The sequence below is a fragment of the Pleuronectes platessa genome, chromosome 9 (genome assembly GCF_947347685.1).
Source record: "Pleuronectes platessa chromosome 9, fPlePla1.1, whole genome shotgun sequence".
NCBI classification, from domain to species: domain Eukaryota; kingdom Metazoa; phylum Chordata; class Actinopteri; order Pleuronectiformes; family Pleuronectidae; genus Pleuronectes; species Pleuronectes platessa.
Genome location: NC_070634.1, coordinates 2,725,229 through 2,748,797, shown reverse-complemented (window position 1 = coordinate 2,748,797; position 23,569 = coordinate 2,725,229). Strand labels below are relative to the sequence as shown.

Sequence of the window (23,569 nt, the reverse complement as noted above, 5' to 3'; positions counted from 1 at the left end):
GAAAAGTATACAGTATGGATCAGTTTACACCTAATGTAAATCACTCCAGTTGTGTCTCCAGTGAACCAGTATATTTACACCCAAACTTAAAGCTGTCTTCTCTCTGGACGGATGCTAATACCCAGTGTGAACAGGGCCAGTTACTACTTTCTGTACTGTAATGCTGTGGTCACATCAAACATTAAGCTAACTTCTGCGTTGTGTCACTCGGGCGAGTCTGGCCTCAGGATCAATTGTATTTACTTGCACGAGCAACATGAGTTATCGCAACCTGGGACCATTTGCCCGTTGTTCGGAAAAGAAGAGAGGAGAACTACTGTCTAAAGTGACTACCAATGCTGCGCTGTACCTGTTGAAGAAATGCCAGAAAACCCAGTGCTGTTGCATGCAAGTCCACAAGACCACCCAGAGGCAAACACACTCTGGGAAATTCACAGTGTTCTCCAGTGTCTGCATCTGGATGACTGTCATTTCTAGATGAGACTGACCAGCAGCTGGATAGATCACAGACTAGCTTGGTCAGTGCCAGGACCTGTCTCTGTGAGTTTCTTTGTGAAGGCTGACTGGTATGTGTCACGCATTTTATTCGCTTAAGATCAAATACTTCAACTGGAGCGTAAAATTAATGTGCCAATAGATGCAAATTTTGCTTCTATACGCGCCTTTGCATTGAGTTTGTATGTTATCTCATCGCACGTAAATTTTGCTCTGCATTTGGTGTGAACAACAAAAATGAACAAGCCATAGCTTGAAAAAGAATCCTTTGCAATTAAGTTTTAATTTATATTTCTAGTTTGTTGAGCTCTAGCAGTAACTGTGGAGATTCTACTTGCAGATGATCCTTGTCTGTACTTAACAGTTTAGACAATTACTAGTCACTGGAATATTTAGAAGCTACTCACTGTTCATTTCTGTTTTAGTCAGGCATGGAAAGGAATTGTTGTATATAAGAGGATACATGTAATTATCTTTCCTTCTAGCCCACTGTTCAGCTATTATTGCGTTACAGTCTCATCACTCCATGTATACTTACTCAATTAATATTTTCCACACTATTTCTTCCATCCTGTCAATAAATTAAAGTACTGATCACAAACTGTCTTCTGGAGGGATCAAAATTCATAGAATTTCACTGGTGTATAAAAACAAATATCTGGTATTGTGCAACATCCACTGCAACAAATGACATTCACTCAATTTAATGGATCAAAATCGAAAGACATTATTGACCACTGGTCCAAACTACCTCACAGTCATGGTGTACATTAAATACCCACTGACTGAGAAGACTATGGTTTGTGGTGTTGCTGTTGAGTGTTGTTGTTTATCAAATGCTTTTTCCAGTTTCCCTTGGTCACCCCTTATTCAAAATGTATCAGTGTGTGAAATCCACCGGCAAGCACACACACAGTAGTACATGCAGTACAAATGCAATGGTCATACCTTCAGAAAAGCATGAAAGCGTGGCTTTTGTTTCTCACACAGAACAACAGTCTCCTTGCTCATTTCAAAAAAGTTGACAAACGGTGGGTAGGCCTTCACCAGCTCTTTAGACTGGAAAGAGAAGATTACGACAGGTCAGAAACATCACACACACACACAAGAATGAGGGGAAAGCTATATTTTTTTCCATTTAGTGTGTAATAAAAAATGTCGATAGATTTTTTTCACAGTTATTAAAGTAATTTGACACCACTTATTCCACAAATTTTCTTTCAGAAAAGATGCAACATTTCAAAACACTGAACATTGTAATCTAAACATGGTGTTAAAGAATATATTAACTTGCAAATAAGCAAGACAAAATTATACAGCTAAATATAAACGGATTGTGAACTCACATATTTGAGAATGATGTCTCCTACACTCCTTTCCTCTTGCCAGTCTGTCAGAAGTTCTTCCAGGTCATGCTGATGAACAAAGCATCATAGAGAGAAAATAACATGTCATCCCCACCAGCTCAAAAGTTACACCACCACAATAATTTGTTCTTTCGGACACAACACCTTTATTCTGGTGTGAACGTCAAAGATGTCTGGGATGCTGCCGAATATCGTCTTTATTTCTTCTGGGGCCAGGATGGGTCCACCAACCTGACTCTCTTTTTCCATTGGATAATAGAAAAGCTTCACATGAAAACAGAAGTGTTTAAACACAGAACACACAGACAGAACCAACATCAAAAATTTGAATAATCACCAGTACTGCTCTCATTTGCTTTCAAAGTCTTGGCATCAGTGACAAAATAGGCTCCACTACAACAGTAAAAACGCGTAATGCAAATTCATCTTCCCATTGTATTTTAAAATGAGTTGTGTCCGAAATCACCCACTCGCTCACCAATCCCTACTTCACTATATAATCTGCAATGAAAAAATAAATACCTTTTTTTTTTTTAATTAAAAAATAAAAAACCTTTCGGGCACTTAACACATTTTCTCTGTGCCAGTAATTACATAATTATCACAGGACTAAGAAGTAGAAAAACATCACCCACAGGTGGACAATCCCTAAATAAATTGATATTTGTACGACAAGTCAGGCTGTTCCTTCTGCCCCCTTTTCTTTCGTATCATCGGTTTTACATTTCTTTTAACGATGAACTGTGGGATACACTCTGTACCATATATAGGCTGTGAAAAATGTCACTAAACATTGTGACAGCCGTACAAAATGAAGAACTCATTATATAGTGATTTGTGATATCGGACCAGTTCAACGTCCGGTTGCCATATGAAACTTTTGCCGCCATTTTGATATGAATCAGTAAGGTAAACAAAGGTGTTACTAATGAACACATTAATGCAGGCTCAGTTGAAACACATCAGAATGTGATTAGTATATGTGTTTATCCACTAGCTCATGTGTCAGTTGCTACTATGAAGAAGGTTGATAAGTTCACATTGACAAACCATTCCATTGCTTTGCTGCATTTTAACAGTAAATGGGTGTCTGACGAAACAGCTAATAATGAATTGAAACTGCAACTGGACCTAAATACTAATGACTGGTATTACACTGTTAGTGCTACACTCAATGACAGGGAAATCTTTCTGAATATTCTGCCCAGTTCCAACTTTATTTATTTTATTACTAATGAAAATAAACTAAGCTATATAAGTTAGCTCTTATTCTCAAATATAATTCAATGATTTTTTTGATAACCAACATTTCTGGAAGAACACAAAAAAACCATAGCATAATCCTACTGTTACCAACATATATATATATAACTTATGTGTACGGCTGAAAATGAAGTCTAATGAGCAGTCGACCATCTGACGCCCATCTGAACATGGCCTTATAGTCTGCTGTAAGTGGGAAGTTGTAGTGAAAAGGGAGTATGAGTTGTCTATGAGAAGCAGTAATCAACTGCAAAACAACTCAAGCCTAGCTTGCAGTGATTGCATTTTTATGAGCCAGCCTAAAATATTCGCTCTGTGAAACGGCCTTACAGCAGAATTCGGGATGCTTTCAGATTTAAGGGAGTGAACACCAAGGAGCCATCTGTATTCACAGATTTAGTTCACTAGTGAGGAAAAGGAAACATTAAACCCAATACAATAAAAAGAGAGGACAGAAGAAAATATAGAGCATAATCAAGGAAAGATGTTTAAGATTGCAGAGCGACATATGACAGATTTTTGAGGAAGCTCTAAGACAGATAGCAAAAGAAAAAAGATTTTTTAGGGGAGGGAGACAGGGAGAGAAAGGGTCAGGCAGGTCATTTACTCCCTCACTGGTCAGCTGTCTGACTCTCTGCTGGGACCGGCTGATAAGACAGGCCAAGTAAGAGCAAGCATGCACACAAATACACATATACACACACCGTCACAGTTATAGCTAAGCTTGAAACTGTTGTCAGGGGTTAAAATGGTGCACATCGTGCAAACACAGACAGCTACCTGGAGGATGGTGTTTAAAATGTCTACATAGTTGCTTTCAGTCTGATAGAACTCCTTGGAGACCTGCCACCTGGCTGACTGCTTGGACACAACTGGAGTTGAACTCCTGGATGGCTTCGTACCCTCTGGAATAACAAGAAAGGCAGAGAGGAAGAGTTTTAAATACAACATTGAAGCACAGACAGACACTAAGTTGTTCAAGCAATTGTAAGGAAATAAGTGCTGAATTGAAGTAGTAAATGATGATGAATTTATCTTGAAGTGGATCCAGATGATTTCACTCCAAAAATTCCACCAGTCTACAGCATTTGTTTTCATTAAGCACAAAGTGACAGGGACCAGCATTTGCATAATGATGGAAATAACACACTAAAATAGCAGAACATTTGTTTGACTAAACTAAACTCACAATTTTCCCCATTGTGAAAAAGGTCAACACTAAAGATAGCCATTTTGACTTTTTCTATGCTGATTAGTTTGTATAGTTCCAGGTTCTTTTATTTTTCTCAGCTCACCGAAGACAACACTTGTGCTGACAGGTCAGGTTTTATTCGGTATAATCTGATGCCTCACAAAGAAAACTAGATTGGTTAGTAATTAAATGTCCCACTTACCAAACTTGATGTGTGACTATTACTTTAAATTGGCCTCAAACTGACCTGACATCAGCTAACAACAGCACAGTCCTGACACAGAACCTGACCTGCAGATGTTCTATGCTGCTCCTCTGGTGTTTGCAGGGTACTTGTGCTGGTGTAGGACCTCCACTCTCCCCTGTCTGTCCTAACCCTCCTGCTCCTGTTTGTCCTTCTCCTCATTCTATCCGTGGCCAGAGTACTGCCTTCTTTCCTTTCTGAACCGTTTCCTATTCTGCCTTCTAGAATGAAGAGGGGTTAGTCTTGTTACTGTTATCGTATAAATAAGTCAGAATCAACCGTATCTTTTAAGGTGCTGCATGTTTGCATAAGTATATCACAGAAATGGTAGAACCATCAACCAGAGAAGGAAAATGGGTTTCAGGGTTGCATAACACAGGTGTTGTCCACTCCTCCATCTTCTTACCTGCCAAGGCCTTGCATGTGTCAGGGGTGTAAGAGATGTCAAGCAGAGAACCCATGGACAGGGTGTGCTCTGCTGATGTCCTCTTGCGCGGTGGAGGGAAGGGGGAGATCTCCGTCTCCTTAGCGAACTGCGCCAGTGTGTCCTTGATGCGCCGACGCTTCCGGCTACTGCTGGGTGTTGTGAGGGACAGTAGAGACACTGCCTTCTTCATAGCTGGACTGTCGTTCTGAGGTACAAATGGACAAAAAATAGCAATATATGAGTACAAGATAAAGTAACAAGATAGTAGCGGTAGGTGTTGCGAATAATGATATGGGAAAATGTGAGGGGAAATAAAGAAAACATTTTGAAGCACTGGCTAAACTGGATCTTTAGTTTAATGTGTTGCGCCAGTTAGGAAAAACCCTAAAAAGGTGCCTATATGCTGTGACACTACAATAATTGATTACATTTATTAGATATGCCAGGATGGGTCTAATAAAATGTCTAGGTATGTAAGTATATACACTATGTCTGTTCGACATGACCTATAGAGGAAAACATGAGAATTGGGTCTGGAATTTGTTTGTGTCTGTCGTGTTTTACAAACATCATCAACCTCCCCATTCACTCTAGGTGAATCCTGCAAATAATCTCCTGCCGTGTTCTCATATCAGCTCCTTCGAACATTCTGCTGACTATACTAGGGCGCCAGGTGGAAAAGACTCAGATTGTGATTAATGTATGTAAACAGCCAAATATATGCGAGGACAGAAGACTCATCACCTTGTGTCATGCTCGTACGATTTTTTAAATTCAGTTCTGCATGGTTTTCAATGTTATCGCTTCTTCTTGGAATGTTCTTCCTTTTGGTTTATATGAACAAACATTTCTCCCTGTCATGTCACACACATTCTGATAAATTGGGCCTCAAAAGGAGCTGCTCCAAAAATATAATTTCTGTGTTTACATCAATCAAACTCGAATATTCATCAACAAGATATACAACATAGTTAGTTTTTTCACTTTTCAATGAAAAATTGTTACGCATTATATACTGAATAGACAAACATTAATATTATCCACATTCTCACCTTCTCGTAGAGGTACATGGACTCTCCAGCCCGAGCATCCATCTGAATGCTTCCCCAGAACCACTGCCACAGAAAAGAGAAACATGTTTTCACTGGATTAGGACAGAAGTAAGAGGAAAAAGATTTCTGATACAGCAATGACACTTTCTTTTGAAAAGGAATGAGACTGGCAGAGTAAAGAAAATACCTTATTGAGTCAGGGTTATAACTAAAGCTAAACCCCCACTACACCGTGGTTCAAATTATTCATTCGCTGGAAAGGAAATCAATTATTGATAGCCATCTCTGACAGCACAGACAAAAATAGGCAGACTTAATCGATTGAGGTTTAACCTTAAAGAAATCCTGATCAGATAATTATTTCGCATTCTGTTTGGAGGAAAACAAATGGAGGATCGATTATTGTGCGTGGGTGTGTATCTTCCTTTAGCAAAACCAGAGTTTTCCAATTCTTTTCTAAACTCAAGATACTGCTTAACCAGTGTCAGAAGTGTTTGTCTTCAGAAGGAGTGCTGAAATGAACATAACTTCTTCTGATTCAAGGATGTTTAGTAGCTTTTAGAATGAAAAAACAAAACAAATAAAAGAACCCACACATTTCAATCTCCCTTCTTGGAGAACTTTCATTAAACATGATACTACTAAATTTACAAGATTTCCTATTTTCTAAATATTTTAACATCTTCAGTTTAGTTTCAGTGCAGACACCAAACACTTAAAGACCTACCTCCTGTTTGACCACATAGAGTTTCTTGGAGGGAAAGAATGGCAGGTCCTTTACTGATTTCTCCTCCACCACCATGTGTGTACAGCTGGCATCTCCAACCTCAAGATATTTACCACCTTAGACAAAGAATAAAAAAGAGAAGCTTTCAAAGAAATATATTCACACGCATGCAGTCCTGAGCTCAAGTATTTATATAGGTCTTTAATTTCCCAATACTTTATATATATACTTTAAAGATTCAACATCGTAAAGAAAATATATTAAAGGGGACATATTATGCCCATTTTATCACAAGTGGATATGGTTCCTTGGGGTCTTGATGAAATGTCTGTAACATACTTTGGTCAAAATACCACAAGGATCATTTAAAACAGCACCTTTTTACCATGTCTAAAACAGCCCTCCTCAGATTGACCTGTTTTGTGTGTAACAAAAGTCCAAGGCCATGTAGCGAGACTCCCTACATGGGCGTGGTGTGACATGACATTTATTTCGGTTGTAATCCCATTCGACGCACTCCAGCGTATCATTTCTGACATAGAGGAACCACATCAAATCGCGGGAGAGGTTTTTTTCCAGAGTTTTTGGGACAACAGACATGCCAGATACCCAAATTAATGTTTAGAAGCTCTACAAAAGTGGAATTTCATAATATGTCCCCTTTAAGAGTTGTGAGGGAGAGCAGATTGATGAAACTGCCCAGAACTCCAGAAAGAAGGATACTTGTTATTAGGGATGCACCGATCCGCTTTTTTCACCTCCGCTACCAATATCTGAGGTTTAGTATCGGCCGATACCGATTTAGAAAAACAGCGCGAAATTATGGTAACAAACTGTTATTTTCAATGGGGGGAAAAGACTGGGATCATGAGACTTGACTTAAACTCTTAAACTTGACCCTCTGCAGTGGCTCCCTGTGCATTGTTGGGCATGTTGCGCATATTTTTCGCGAACGGTGAACTTAACGAATCAGTTTTCATATGTTGAATGTTCACGTTCATTTTTTAAATCATCATCATATCAGGCCGTCATGAAATACCAGGAGCGGGCGATGTGTGTGTGTGTGTGTGTGTGCGCTCCGAGATAGAGACTGTGTCTCTGAGCGAGAGAGCGGGGCGGGGAGCGGAGCACACAGTGAGATCACAGCTAGTTCACGTGAAGCAGTCGCTCACTGACTGACCGGCTGCTTGTTATCAGTGGAAACAGTGAAAACACCGAGTTTCTCTGGTCTCAGCTGCTCAGAGATCAGCACTGCAGCTCCAGAAGAGGCGCAGCACCGATGCCAACAGCTGGTTTCAGCGCTCACGGTTCTTACGGTGCTTCAAAAACATGGGCATCGTCTGTGTTTCGTTATTTTAGTATCGAAAGGTATCGTAAGTAACGGTTCTCGTGACATCCCTACTCCAGATAGCCGATCCTTTCGCTCGCTCCATTTTGTAAACACTGTAGGCTCCGCACGGCGTGTTGCTTCCGTATGACGTCACTCACAGCGCACAGCATAGAATTACACTGAATAGATCAACCGATATGGATCGGCCCATTGTCACCGATACCCGATCTAGAAATTTCTTCAATATCGGTACCGATACCAATATTGGATCGGTGCATCCCTACTTGTTATACAAAGAGTTTGGAAATTGGAACTAAGTTATAATCCCTTTCCAAAACCAAAGCAACTAGAATGAAAGTCTAACCACTGAACAGCATCAGTATCTCTGTAGCTTGCTTACTTCAAAAATACGACTGCAACGATGCTAAGACACATCCTTGTGTGCTGCAGCACTGACCATGTTTAAGAGTGCGCTCCTCCATGTTGGCCTTCTCCTCTTCTGAGAAACCCCAAAAACTCAGGGTGCAGTCCTGGAAGGGAGGAACTTTGAACTCTGTTCGAAACTCCTCTTCTCCAGCATGGAAGTGCCTGAATACATGAGGCAGGAAGAAACAAGGGAATGTCAAACCGTGCCTTCATTTCAACAACTGGGTTTGTGTTCAAGTAAAAATCTTTTCATTCACACAAAATGCCTGTGAATGTGCACATAAAACAATTGGTTATTATGATTATACAACTTTAGATCAGACAAAACTTTTAGAATTTCATTTAGAGTTATTTTTAAACTCAAATATTTGGATTTTAGTTGTTTCTTAAATTACATCTACAGCACAAAAGTATGTATACAGTTAAGTCTGAATACATTCTGAAGCCTTTGCATATTGGTAAGTAATATCACAACAAGACTACAATATTGATTAAAATGTCTTGCTTAACCAATACTATATCTCAAATTGTAGTCGCTGTCCACTTAAAGGTGCCACATAATACCATTATAAAAGATATGTGATTTGTAATCAGTAATAGGGCTGGGCAATTAATCAAATATATTGAAACCGATATTTATGACCTCGAAACTACCTAATTTGCTCATGTCGGGTTACTATTTTTCTCTATAAGTGAATTCACGAACTGTCGAGTTTCCGCTAGGCTGGTCCTACATCACCCTGCTGCATGTCCTTCCTCCACCTCCAATATAATAATCGTTTATTAATCATAATCGAGGAAAGAGTTTGAAATAAGCGTGATTTGAAATCATATAGCCCAGCCTCTCTCCACTGTATGTCTTTCTTTGTACATTTGTTTTACCTCGGCTTAAGTATAAGTGAAACTTTTCAGCAATAAAAACAAAAACCTGTTACATTTCGTAATGGGTGCCATGATCATAGTTTTTGGGGACACAATCCCAATTCAGCTCTCAATACTTGTTGTGTGCCGTTACACTCTGCTACAATATTTATATAGCAACTAAATATGTGGCACATTGACAAAACAGGTGAAGCTGACTAAATAGAGCACACCTCATTTTTCCTGAGATACTTAATCCATAGGAATGAAAGTTTTACTTGGAATTTCCAACCATGAAATTGATGTGACGCAATCAGCAAGAGACGAGACGTCTCACACTGCTGGAGCTGTTGGTCTTGCAGAGAAAGTGGTTTTATATAGTCCACTCACAGCTGCACAGCAGTATAACTGGGTGAAGTGTCTTCTCTCACACACACAATCTTTCACTGAATACAGATACTGGCTTGCAGAGAGCACACAAAGCAGACAACAGTTTCACTTTGGCCTGCAGCAAGAATTGATATAACCTGCCTGTTTGTCATTTTAACCTGCAAAAAATGAAAAGCTGCCAACTGAATGCTTTGTACATTGCTTTTTGCTGAAGATTAAAAGAGTTCACGTTGGAGTTTAGTGAATTTGTGTATTTTATTGCTAACCTGGATGTGAGAATTCCTCACACCAGTGCCCCAGATTAACTTTTTACAATAACTCAGTTTAATTTTCATTTGCAAATAAAACACGAGTTTCAACGGCAGAATGATTCATAGGATTCCTTCAAGGATTTTCAACTCACACGTCATCTCTTCTCTCCCAGGCCTTATGAATCCACAATGGAGTGAGGATAGGGGTCCCCAAACACACCGCCAGCTGAAAGGTGAGGACAAAATAAAACACAGCAAAGAGTGATGAGGAAAAGCAAAATACCCAAATGAGTAAACAGAGGGAGACATATTAAGACAAACAAGCACACACGATTTTCCACTTCCCGGTTTTCAAACTAGAAGACCTTCAAATAGTTCCAGTACAGAAATCTGGGCTGTTTTTATTCCTTCTGCTCGCCCTGTCACTCAGAATCAACAAACAGTTTCCACTTTAGACACAAAAAACGTATGACAGGCTACATCATTAAAAGAACTTTTTTTCTCCCTCCTTTTTTCTGTCAGCAACACACTTTAAAATGGGAAACAGCCTTCACTGCATGTCACATTTCAAATTGTATTGAACATCATTTCCAAGGATGATTGAAAGAGGGACAACATAAATCATCTGTTCATTTGAATTGAGAAAGATAAACGTCAGTCTAATAATCTATTTATCCCTTTATCTCTGTGTATCCCTATAGAGAAGGCCAAGTATTGAGCTCGGTTTAGAAAGGATCCAGCTGGGAAATAAATAAGCACTTTCTGACATCAGAATTAGAAACTGGGATTCAAGCTAGGCTGAGAGCAACTAATAATGCCCTGCTCATTCGTTTTGTTTAACTAGAGAGGAGAGAAAGTGCAATACAATCAGGAGAGGAGTTAAACAGGAAAAAATCCAGATGGATAAAAAAAAAAAACTGGCTTTGTAATTGCAACTTTCTGAACACGACAAATTGCTGCAGCCACATTGTTTGCTGGTAAAGTTTCAAGTTTAATTTTTATTTTGGCTCCTTCATTTCACATTTATCTGTTTTTAAACTTCTTGTACGCGTTTCTGTGTCAGCACTATTCTGATCTTAATGGATTGTTAGGATTTGGGGCAGTGCTTCTATTTTTCCTTATGTGCCAGACCACCACCAAGTAGTGAATAAATACTGCAGTAACACTACACAAGTAAAACAAACATTTATCTTGGTATCCTCAGTAAAAACTGCTTTGGCATTTTATCTGTCAAATGTATTGAAATGACAATAAATAAAAAATTTCGATTTCACACAAATAAGTTAATAATGCTGACAACAAAAAGTTTACATGATTCTACTAATTCCACGTAGGAATGGGAATATATATATCAACTATTGATTATTTGAAAGTGTGGTTAACCATTCAAATGGTTGCAGCTAGGGCTGCCGTGATTCGTCGACGTCATCGATTACGTCGACGCGGAAAATGCGTCGACGGCAATAAAATGCCTCGACGCATTTTTTAAAAAAAAATTATGAATTTAACTTTTCGATTTCTAAAAGATTTCATTTCAATTCATTATAACAAATGTTCTTCTTTCAATATCCCTACGTAATTGCTGCGAGCATTACGTCAGTCGTTTTCGGCACCAGTCAACGCTGAACGCACCAGTTTTAAAAAATCATGGCGGAGGCAGCAGAGTCCGACTTGGTTCCGAAACGTTTCCAAAGACCCAAGGCTTCAAAAGTATGGGAGTACTTCAACGTATCACCAAACGATAAGGTGGTTTGTAGACTGTGCAAACTTTCGATGGCATACCACAAAAGCACCAGCGCTATGCACGAGCACCTGAAGAGAAAACACACCGGCGCTATTCTGGAAGATGGACCGCCAGAAAAGGCAAAACCACCGTAAGTCGACTTTCACCGATGTCATTGGCCGATGTTTGTACATTTGTATTTGTGGTTAAACCGCTGGGCACGTGCCGCGGCTGGGGGAGCAGTCGCCCCGGCGCTGCGGAGGGGAGAGCGCCCGGGGAGCAGTCGCCCCTCCGCAGCGCCGGAGGCTCGGTGTGCGGCTCGCCTCAAGTGTTTTTTGGGGGGGGGGGGGGGGGGGGGGGGGTCACAAAGAAGAGGTCTGTGTCATTGCTGGACACATTGCTTGGGTCGGACTCAGACGAAACCTCCAGCCAGAATAACAGTGGGGACGAGGCAGATGTCATCAGTCATTCAGTGAGAGAAGAGATTCTCAAGTATTTTGGGGAACAGCCTCCGCCTAAAAGTACAGATCCTCTGCAGTGGTGGAAAGCAAATGAGGCAAGGTTTCCCTCTCTGGCTGTTCTGGCAAAGACTTATTTGTGTGTACCTGCCACATCAACACCTTCCGAGCGTCTCTTCTCCGCAGCTGGAAACATAGTTTCCAAGAAAAGAGCTAGCCTGAGTCCAGAGCATGTGGACATGCTGACATTCCTACATTATAACACACATGTCTAACTGACGTTAGAGTCGGATTTTGAGCTGGACACCATTCTTTATTATACTTTAAACATGTTGCACTTTGTTTAGTATGCAGACGTAACTTTTTTATTTTGATAAGGGGTTAAACTTTGATATCTTTTTGAGTTGCACTGCTGACTTAACTTATAAGCCCTCTTTTTTATTTTTTTTTATCACGTTGGAGTTGCTAGTTTAAACCTACAGTTTTGCACTTTGATATTTGAGCCTGTTTACATTTTGTTTTGTGCTGCATTATATGATGACTTACAGTTTGTTGTTGTCAAAATAAAGTTAACTGAAATGAAATGGTCAATTTGATTTTTTCCGAGGAAAATTAGTCGTTTAGATTAATCGACTAATCGATAAAATAGTCGTCAGATTAATCGATAGAAAAATAGTCGTTAGTGGCAGCCCTAGTTGCAGCAATGTTTTAATTGAAATTATATAAAAATAAGGTAATGCATATTTTAGGTTAACTTGTCTACATGTGTATTAACTTTTAACAATTCTAAAATGATAATGTAAGATAATTTATTAGAGTGGCAGAGATGTCAATTTTTTGACAAAGTGCCCTGCTCCACTGCACAGTGGTATATTCTGACAGATGAAGGCAGAGTACAACGACTAAACGACAAGAGCTAAGAAAAGAGAAAAGAAAAGTTGACATACCCTGTATTTCTCCCCATGAGTGGAGTAGGCGATGAGATGAGTGACCTTGGTGCTGAAGTCTTTGCGGATGGTTCCTCCCATGTGATGAACCAGATTCACCAAGTTCTTCTACATGGACAACAAAAATACCACATACAGGCTGAGCACAAAGTGGGAATACGACAAACCATTTGCTAAGCATGTAGGTTGTTTATACTGCTATTAATGCATGACCCAGGTTCCACAAGGTTTGGGAAGTCTATGCCTTTCTCCTTTGCAGATTCTATCAAGCTCTGTCATGTTGAATGCCATATTACATTATTAGACCACCTGATCTGGCTGGACCATAGGGCTGCTCGAATTATGGGGAAAAAAAAAATCATAATCACGATTATTTTGGACAATATTGAGATCACGATTATTCAAACGATTACATTTGAGTTTAAAAACATGATGCATTTATTCAGAAATTCTCTCCAAAAAACATTTTGTAGCTGAGAACTTTTAAATTTCCCCTAAAAAAAAAATGTGGGGATGGCTATGAGGACCATCATCATTTACCCCCCGAACCCCTACTTTGAACGGGTTACATACAACAACAAGCAGTGAATCGGGGGCTGACCGGCTCGGAAAAATGCGGGTCCGGTGTGAACAGTCAGGCGGCTGCGCGCTTGAGAATGGTGCTGCGCGGCGCTTCAGCGCCCGGTGTAAACCCGGCATTATCTGGTTCACTGAGCTGAGTATCATCACTAATCTAACCCTCATGGCATTTGTCTAATAAGAATAATTGCTACTCACCTATGGCCAGGTGGAGTCTGTGCCCGAAACATTGGAGCCTCAAACATCCATCCAAATGCCAAATAAATCGTTTCAACTCGATTATTAGTTTGGAAATCGTTTGACCCACCAAAAATCTAAAACACGATCAAAATTCGATTAATTGCACAGCCCTACTGGACCATTATCGTTCTTCTCTAGGGGGAATAAACTTTCTGGCTTAATTAACCAAAAACAATTGTCTTAGGTGACACTAAACCTAGGATGCAGCAAAGGTGCCTCTGCCAAATAGTGATGAGGGGAAAAGGTTTTGGACGAACATTAACATTCGGGTAGGATGGCAAACATTTTCCGGAAGAACACAGTGAACAACATAATGACTTTGTGTTAAAACAATTCAAATATTAGTTTTTTTTTTCCTTGTAGCAAAGCGGAAGGAAAAAAACTACAGGTCTGACAGGGACCGTTGGTGGACAGCCAATATTCCGGACTCTTGCTGGGCCACTTCAATGTGTCAAAGCAGAGGGTTTATGTTAAGAGAAGTTGCTTGTAGTTTTGAGTTATATATATATAAAAGGGTCTTTGTTGAGCTTGTGCAGGTAGAAACAGGCTACAGTATAATGTCTTGCTTGTGTCATTACCTATTAAAACCACTGATGAATATAAAGAAGTGTTTTAATGCAGACATGTTGCAGGACCCAATACATTCATCATATTAGTTTGAAAGTGTGCAAAGGGACCTGGATGTGAATTTGTGGTGCTGCTAATGTCTGTGCCTGTGGTTTTGCGCTTTAGTGTTTCACTTCATTAGTTCTCCTCAAGATATCTTCCTGATACATATATTCTCAATTTCCAAAAACACACTCACACACACACACATTTCTCCCTCTACAAAAGGTTTTAACATTCAGTTGTTGATGAAATTGTTTTGCAGAGGGATCAACTTTATTGGCATTTTGATTAGTGTAGTTGGCAGAGCTGTTGAATGGTGTTGAGCTGTATCAAGTGGTGTTTCTAGGATTCAGCCCTTTTGATATAAATTAGGTGGACAAAATATAAATCAATCAAAATGTATTTGTATAGCCCATATTCACAAATCCATATATGCCTGATAGATTTTAACAATCTGTACAAGGAGCAACATCCTCTGCCCTTACTCCTAGACTAGAGGGAAAACAATTAAATAAAAGTCACCTTTCCTAGGACATATGAGAAATGCTTCTTATTATAAAGCATTTTGATTATACCTTTCATCAGTTAAAATTATTTCATGACTGCTATATTTGATTGAATTTGTTTTTGATCTTTGAACTTAATGGACTAGCAGTATGGAATGTATATACATTAAATCTGCAATTACCGATTACTTTCCAATACATCAGCCATGGCTATTTATCGTTGTAAAAAACTCTTGAATTTTCACTACACCCTCACGATTTAAAAGACCGAGTGTTGTTAAGAGCCAAGATCTTTTAACATAGAATTAATAAAAATGAAATACCTATATTATCATTCCTCTGTCAAATGTTCATGATGGTAAATTAATGAGCTCACCATTTCCTCTTTGTTCCTGAAGCCGGTGAAACACAGTGACAGGTTAAGCATGGTGGTGGAGTAGAGAGGACGACATGAAAACTGTAGAGGCTGTGGGGGGAAAACAATAGAAAAATTCAGAGCAAGAAGAATTTTTAATTAAGTTTAAAAGTACATCCAAAAATTTGAATTTTACAGCTATGACAGAATGTGACAGAATATCAGAAGAATCTGGATGATAATCAATTCAATCCAGAATAGGGAAAGAATAAGGAAAACAATTGGACCACAATACTTTTTTGTCAGATAATTGTTTGCCAAGGTGAAAGACTGCAAAATGGCCCAACCCCACATCCCCTGGTCTTGATAGATATACAGACTTATGATGCTCTGCGTGATCTAAACGCAGTTACATTACAGAGCTGTCTTCAGCTGACAAATTGCTGAGTGCTACCATATTGATAGCAGACAGTCAGGACACACTGCTGGTGTTCAACATTAGCATCCCATGTGACAGCACAGCAGGGAAGGGTAGCGGCTGCTCATCACCCAGTTCAGAGTAATAATACCTTCTCTGTGTTTCTTCACCCTGCTTTCTAAAAATCTATATTCTATGGCTCGACTTCGGTGGGTGCTTTCCACACAACAAGCAGACAACATATTTCCCCGAACTGATAATTGCTGAGTTAAGCTGTTAATTTCAAATTAGAATTCCTGGTTAAAGAGTCTGAAACAGCATTAATCTGACCAAGGTGGAGGAAATGCTGCATTTACCATGTTTGTATCAATTTAATTACTTCATAGTTTTGTGAATCTAGTGCGAGGCAGATTTCATGCCCCTGATCCTTTGACTTAAATAAATATGTTGCTAGTCAACGACTTACTTCTTCCTTCGCAGCACAGTGCAGCACAACAGGAGGCCCAATAATGCGGTTGTCACGTTTATAGAGGTAGCTATAGTCCGGGGAATCAAAGTCTGTGAGGACAAACACTGTCTCAAAATCGGTGCCCTCTTCATCTCCAAATTCCTGGACATTCTCCGACATTATGCACGGGATGTTGATGTCCTGGCGAGAAAGAATAACCATATTTTAAGCCCACAATCAATCTGTAAATGATAATAGAGACAGTACGCAAGTTAGCCTGGTTAGTAAGGCTGTTGGTTAATTATTAGTCAATTCAATCTCCAATTTTCAAACAACCCTTTGCATACTCGTATGTGTACAGTACTGTCATTTTCAAAGCTTTCAAATTAAAGAGACTTTTAGATGGTGCTGGAAAGGTAGCTGATGACAGCTGTGAGACGGAAGCGAAGCCGTAATTCTCAAAATTGAGAATATTATTGTATTATGCAGGCTGGGGCATCTCTGTACTGCCATAGTTCTTAATTTCTTATGGTCTGTTGTGACACATTTGAGCAATCAAAGATTCAGTTCCTGTTATCTTTGCAATTTTGATTCGATTTATTGTTCAACCGTAACACTGACACAGTGTAGAGTTAATGGAACCTACTGAGTGAGGAAATAACTCTAAATGTGACATGTGAAGCCTTTTATCCAGTGACTTCATTCATTGTCCAAAATGTGGTATTATGGAGCTGTAAAATTGTATTTACCGTTTAGCAGTTGGAAGATGTAGTTAAGCAAATTTTTTAGGTGTTTGTTTAGCTTTTTCCAGGAAAACAATATTTATTTGGTTTCATAACCAATTTGTGGTTAATTGTGGGGTTTTCCGCAAGATTGCTGATTGAAAGACTTTCATTGTTTTTTTGAGAGATTATTTCTTCCCATCAATACACCAAGATAAATGGTTGTAGAAAGCACTACAGTGCACAATCCCTTTTACACATATGAGCATAATATTGTCTTTCGCTGCAAAACGCTCAGGGCTGCTACATGAAAACAATAATTCCAAAGCTGCAGATTCAAACAACTCTGCTTTGATTCAATGAGCAAACATTAAATCACAAACAAGCTGTCAGGCTGCTTGTTTTTAGAGGAGGCAGAGCAGAGAAGGTGAAACTACTCATGCTACCTGTAAACCTGAGAATACAAAAACCTATAAAGCTTACAGAAGTTCCAGTAGGTTACACAGGACAAAAGGCAAAGAACGGGGGAGGCATCCTCAGAGTAAAGCGTACACACAAACAAAACACAGTTAGAACCGCATTTGTTATTGCACTGTTAGGATACAAATTTCTTCGGACACCTCTGTGTTAGAGGAATAGTTAAACATTTTGGGAGACACACTTTTTTTGCCTTGTTTATAAAGAGGAGATGATAAGATCAATTCAATTATGTCTGTGTCTTAAATTCGGAACTGGGGTCAGGATGCGTATTCCCCTTTGTAAAAACGTTAAACAGATGGAAACAGCTTTTGTGGGTCCACAGTTCCCAAATTCACTATTTATACAGCTTAAGACTAAATACATTAGCTCTTGTTCAAGTCTATCTACAAATAGACATGTCTATCTTGGGACCAGGAAGCGATCCTTCCAACTGCAGAGAAATGTTCTTTATTACGGCCTGGAGAATCTGCCTTTCCAACAGCAATAATCCCAAAGAGCATTTGGCTATTTAAGGAAATAGGAGATGGCCTTGAAACACCTGAAGGACGAATCAGGGGTCTCAACCAATTTGTACAGACTAAAATTGCTAGAAACTTGAATAAGTGATAACAAGTCAGTGTTATACGAACTACCTAAAATGCCAGAAACCATATATGGAGGAAAAGTATTTAAGAATAAAATAGAGACCCTGAAGTCTATAGCCATCAACGAGGATGGTACAAGATCGAAACCCTCAGGAACAAAATATGGCAATCTATGCTTTAGCGGGAAACTCTAGTTCAAAAACACTACACTTCTGAAATTACAAATCATTACTTTAAAAAAAGACAATGTGTAACTCAGTAATTTGTTAACTCTAGACTTAGCGAGCCTAGCTGTTTCCTCTGCTTCTAAGGTAGCTAAGCTTACCACATCCTGACTCCAGTTCTGCAAGGTATGAAATCATTATTGATCTTCTTGTGTCACTCTCAGAAAGAAAATAAATGTACATATTTAGCAAAACCCCAACAGACAAACAATTTCTTTAAGAGAAGATGTAACTCAAAAACCAAAGCTTCTTAGATGCATTGCCACTGATCCCATTTCAAGGTCGGTCTAATGAGATCTTTTGTCTGCAAATAGCTTTTTTCTGAGTTATACTTACAGTTCTAACAATATCAGCTAGAGATTAGCACTTTTTAAATACCATGATATTAAATAGAGAGCCTTTGGAACATGTTTTCATATTTCTGCTCAGCCTAGTAAGTTGCATTGACATGAGTGCAAATTTCTGTTACAGAGCCGTCCACATATAAAGTATCACATCACATTTTTCATTATTCACCAAAAAAAAATCAATTTCCCATCTGTGAGTTGGCCATGCACAATGATTAAGTGAGCAACCAGTGGGAATTAAACTCATGCAGCACCTCCCAAAGTTCCCATCAAAGTGACAGTCATTCGAAGAGACAGAGACTGTACTGTACCATATTGACTATAGATTTTATCATCACTTTCTCCTCGGCGCCCGCCTCGCTTTCTCTTATCTTTACCACTGGTACCTCCATTACTCTGACGGCCTGTAAAAACCAACCAGCAGGAAGTGGATGTTAAACACTGTCATTTGAAAGAAGAGCAGAACGTAAAAATGAATGAGAAGAGAAGATGGGGTGGGGAATGAGAAACAAAGAGACTAAAAAAAGAAAGCTGGAGACAAATTCATATAAATCAACCTCAGATGAGGACAGAAGAGAGGATGTGTGAGTATAGGGATGAAGGGGAGTGTGTGGCGAGTATGAGAAGGGGTGGAGCCCTTGTCCTTGCAAAGTCTAAAGACAGTGACTTCAAACAACTATCAGGCTCCAGGGGGGTAGACTGGGGAGAAGTTTCCGTTAAAAATATATACAAAAGTGCAAAGCCGGTGGGAGGGAGGAGGCAGAGAAGAAAACCGAACAGAAAGGGAACATAAAGAAATGGTAAGGGGGGGCCCCTCTTTTTCTGTGGGTTGACTGAGTGATGGCGGTGGGCGGTCAGGCAGACAATCGGGAGCACTCTGATGGAGCTGTCGGCAGAAGTCTTTGGATGTGGCTGTGCTGCAGATTGGCAGGGAGAAATATATGATTTAAGCAGGAAGCCTTCAGAAGTGACATGACTCAGGAGACCTGGGAAGGAAGTCATTCCAGCAGCACTTAGTCGTCTGCCACACCTCCAAATCACCTTCACGTGGTGCTACTCAAAGACACAAAACTAGATGCTGCTGAATGGAGCAGATACAAACACATCTGACTGACATATAAATATCCTTGTGAAAACAAAACTGCAGGTTTTAACAGTGTTATCAGGCACATTTTGTTTTGTTGAAGAAAAAAAATCTTGGATCTGTTAAAAAAAAGCAGGAAAAAACATTAATGAAATTAGTTACATATAAAGTTGACAATTGTAAGAGAATCCCAGGTAGTCTACAGTGTTCTTAGATCTGAGAGACCACTGATGGTTGATAACAGACATTTGGAGAGGTAAGAACACAAATTCTATGCAGAAGCTGCACTTTAATAGTGTAAGTGATTACAGCTGTGCAGGCTGCTAAATATTACACCAGGACCCCCTGCATAAACACGCCTCATCTCCATAGACGAGCAGGAGTTGTGTGTGTGTGTGTGTGTGTGTGTGAGAGCAGTGTTTCCCCTACCGTTCTACTAGGGGGGCAGCCCGCCCCGCCAACGGCACCTCCCGGCCCCCCTGGAAGATCAACTTATTTATTTATTTTATTTTGTAATAAAGCGCCAGATCGCCAGAGGCATGTTATGTCTGTCTCTACATGGGCGCGCGTTTAGATTTCTCCTCTGCTCTCTGTATCGCGCACGGCGGAGTTCCATCCAGATGCGCGCACACACAGACACCTGCACGCGCACACAGGTGAGCAACCTCCCACCAGCGGACAGTGAGCTTCTGAGAACATATCTCATGAACCACCTGAGAAGCAGCTAAAAATATCCGCATTTTTTAGACGCTCCCAGGTGTATGATGGTAACAGCTACTCTCCTGCGAGTAGCAGCCGGAGGAGCTCTCCTGCTCCGGGTCCAAGTGCAGAGAAGAGCCCAAGTGCTGCACGCCCTGCCCCAGACAAGCATCTGTCCGGTCACCACCGGATGACAGGATTTGACCCACTTTGGCTGTTAGAGGCGAAATACTCCCCCTGGCTGTACAAGACTGATCTTGGTAAGACGGCGAAGCGCAGCATCGCGAATTCTCAAGCGCGCAGGGGCCTGGCTGTTAAAACGGGACGCGCATTTCTCAGCGCCGTTCAGCCCGCGATTCTGCTTTCTCCGCTTTTTGTATTTAACCGTGAACGCACCACGCCTCCCCTCCATTGTTGCCAACTCCTCAGTAAGGAAATTAGCTATTGGCTCCCCTAAAAGTCGCTAAGTGACCCCATCGCCTAATTTGCATAATGTAATGGTCGCTGTAGGCCATACCAAAAGTGAGAAAAAAAAAAATCACCTTAAACATGTTTAGAACTACAAATTAGCTTTATTCTACAGAAGAGTATTACATTCACTAAACAAAAAAATAATATAAGAAATTCCGAGATAAATTCCCAATGAATAAAAAATAAAAAATGAATGCAATACGCTTCCGTATTCTTCTGTCGATTCTTTTTTTTTTATCTTGCCATTGAAATAGGCCATCACTTCTCAAAATAACTTCATGACTTTAATGCTGTATCTAGACCCACATATATAAATAAATTTTGTCCTGTATTGTTAAATGTTAGAATATCAAATTTAATCAAAAGGCTGTTATGTGTGGTGGAACTGCTACGTCCAGCACTCCTCCTTTATCCGGGCTTGGGACCAGCAAAATGATTCAAAAGAGACACTCTGGCAGAGCTAGTCTCCATAAAACCAGAAAAAGTCGCTAGATTTGTCGCTAGTAGCTTTTGCCATGAGGATTTAAAAAGTCGCCAGATTTAGCAACAAAGTTGCTAAGTTGGCAACATAATCCCCTCGCAACCTCAGCCTGAACCCTTATTAACCCTGCTGCGTCTATTCATAATAGCAACAACATAAACCATATCGATGTTTTTAAGAATCTGGTTAGGAAAGGGATGACATTACCAAGCAACACTTTAATCTATCACTGCTTAATCTATTCTCATCTGACCATTGTTCAAAACCGGCAAATCTTACGTAAAAAGATTTGTATTATAGACGGAAGTTTCAAAACGGTAACTTAACACAAACGAGGGTTATGGCGAAGTGCTCGATTCTAACTAGTCCTGTTGATTGGTGTGGTAACAGTTATTTCAGGTGGTAGAGAAGTCGTTCAGCTAGTAGGATCGCGACTTTCATCATCTTTCACTTTATGCGCATGCTCCATGACGCTTTACATCGATTTGAACCACTCTGCTCCAGCGTTTCTGTGTTATCTTGACAGGGCTTTACAGTTCAAAATCATTAAAAGAAACACATTAACATTATGATTCCTTTAAGTTTTTGAGTCTATGACTACCCCCCCTCCAAAGCTGTAAACCTAGGGGAAACACTGGAGAGGGTAAATGATTGGAGGAAAGGGTGTCTCTCTAACTCTCAATTACACACACATAGTTTATTTAGAAAAGAAACATAGCTTTAGTTCTTCTTTAGTAACAAACATAACAACTGAAGCTGTTGAACCAAACACAATAACTTCCCAGATCCATCACTTGACGAACAATCGTTTTTTCCCTGAAACATTGAACTGTAACTTGTGTCTGATACAGCGCTACCAATGAAGTGCAGAGGCACGTCCGGTCAGACTTGGGTCTCAACACACTTGTGGCAGTAAACAATGAATGTGTGGAATTACTTAAACATGAAATTGAAAGAGGTTACATAGTCACTGGTTACCTCCACCAGGGATGTTATATTTTCCCATAATCTTGTTGTGTTTTTCAGCAGGTTTACGCAAAGACTATTGATACTGATGAAATTTAGTGGCGGGATAGAACAAATCTTGGCGTCCAGTTAGTAGCTCAGTTACTTTGTTTGGACTGAACAGCTCAACATCTCATGACATGATGCCACTCCTTTCACACGATATGATTGTGTGAAGAAACGTTTTTCCTCTTATAAATAACAGCACTAGGGCTGCCGCGATAAGTCGACGTAATCGATGAAGTCGACGCTGAAAATGCGTCGACATCAATATTTTAAAGCGAAGCATCGGACCCACACAAATTATGAATTTATGTTCTTCATCAATATCACTACGTAACGCCAGGTTTACACCGGACCCCCCCCCCCTCCAGGAATCCCCTATGTTGGTAAGTTGTGGACCAATAGGATGAGGCACTGAATGTGGGTGGCGGGGTCAGAGACGAGGACCCGAATAAAGATGTCAACATTAGTACACAGTCTGTCTCACGCACATTATTAAGCGATCTCGACAGACTCAACGCCGAAACCATCGGTAAAATTTGTCATATTTTCATTTCTTCAATGAAGGTTGATAAATTATATTTAGGTATTGTGTATCCTGTCATACTAGCTCACACTCTGAACACATACAGGTAATTGGAGCAAATTCAACAATGAACAGAAGCTAAAGTTTTCATCTATTCACTGTTTAACCCAGCAGCATCAGCGTGCCCTTCAAAACAGAGTTTCCATGTCCTACTTATCAAATCAAGAAATCCAGTAACGTTTGCCACCTTAATAGGAACCAGTGAACCCCAGTGGACTGTCAGGGTTAATAGAGGAATGCTGTACCTGCAGTGCTTTGACCAGTGCTCCGTTTCTGCCTGCTTCTCCCACCAGAACAACCCTCGTCTCCACTTTTGGCAGCATATCTGAGGGAGCAACAGAGGGACAGAGTGAACATGGAGGAGAGGGAATGTAACACATATAAACTCATGCCTTAATAGACACCAGTGGACCACAGTGGAAGAAAAGAAGAATTGGAAAAGAGACAGATCAAGAAGCATGTCATCTCTGGGAGGTGATCTGTTTTCTCATTTTAACCGACAGGCAGTGGCACTAGTCAGCCAATACACTTTATAATTGATTAAGAGCAAGAGAAAAAGAGGACTGCATAGAAAT

At 40.0% G+C, this 23,569-nt stretch overlaps 1 protein-coding gene across 4 annotated transcripts in view; it reads right to left on the bottom strand.

The window, feature by feature from the left end:
• Positions 1-23,569, bottom strand: part of ect2 (epithelial cell transforming 2) — a 43,561-nt gene that overhangs the window by 17,576 nt on the left and 2,416 nt on the right. For 2 of the 4 annotated variants that reach the window (XM_053429963.1, XM_053429965.1), the window contains exons 3-16: positions 23,240-23,319; positions 18,977-19,069; positions 16,327-16,509; positions 15,464-15,553; positions 13,154-13,261; positions 10,178-10,251; positions 8,555-8,685; positions 6,768-6,883; positions 6,041-6,103; positions 4,968-5,193; positions 3,906-4,030; positions 2,007-2,126; positions 1,842-1,910; positions 1,444-1,554 (exon numbers count right to left, since the gene is read on the bottom strand). In XM_053429963.1, coding sequence (XP_053285938.1) covers positions 1,444-1,554; positions 1,842-1,910; positions 2,007-2,126; positions 3,906-4,030; positions 4,968-5,193; positions 6,041-6,103; positions 6,768-6,883; positions 8,555-8,685; positions 10,178-10,251; positions 13,154-13,261; positions 15,464-15,553; positions 16,327-16,509; positions 18,977-19,069; positions 23,240-23,319 — 1,589 coding nt within the window. The remainder of the gene's footprint in view (positions 1-1,443; positions 1,555-1,841; positions 1,911-2,006; positions 2,127-3,905; positions 4,031-4,967; positions 5,194-6,040; positions 6,104-6,767; positions 6,884-8,554; positions 8,686-10,177; positions 10,252-13,153; positions 13,262-15,463; positions 15,554-16,326; positions 16,510-18,976; positions 19,070-23,239; positions 23,320-23,569) is intronic. The other 2 variants (XM_053429964.1, XM_053429966.1) reach the window with 1 other exon arrangement.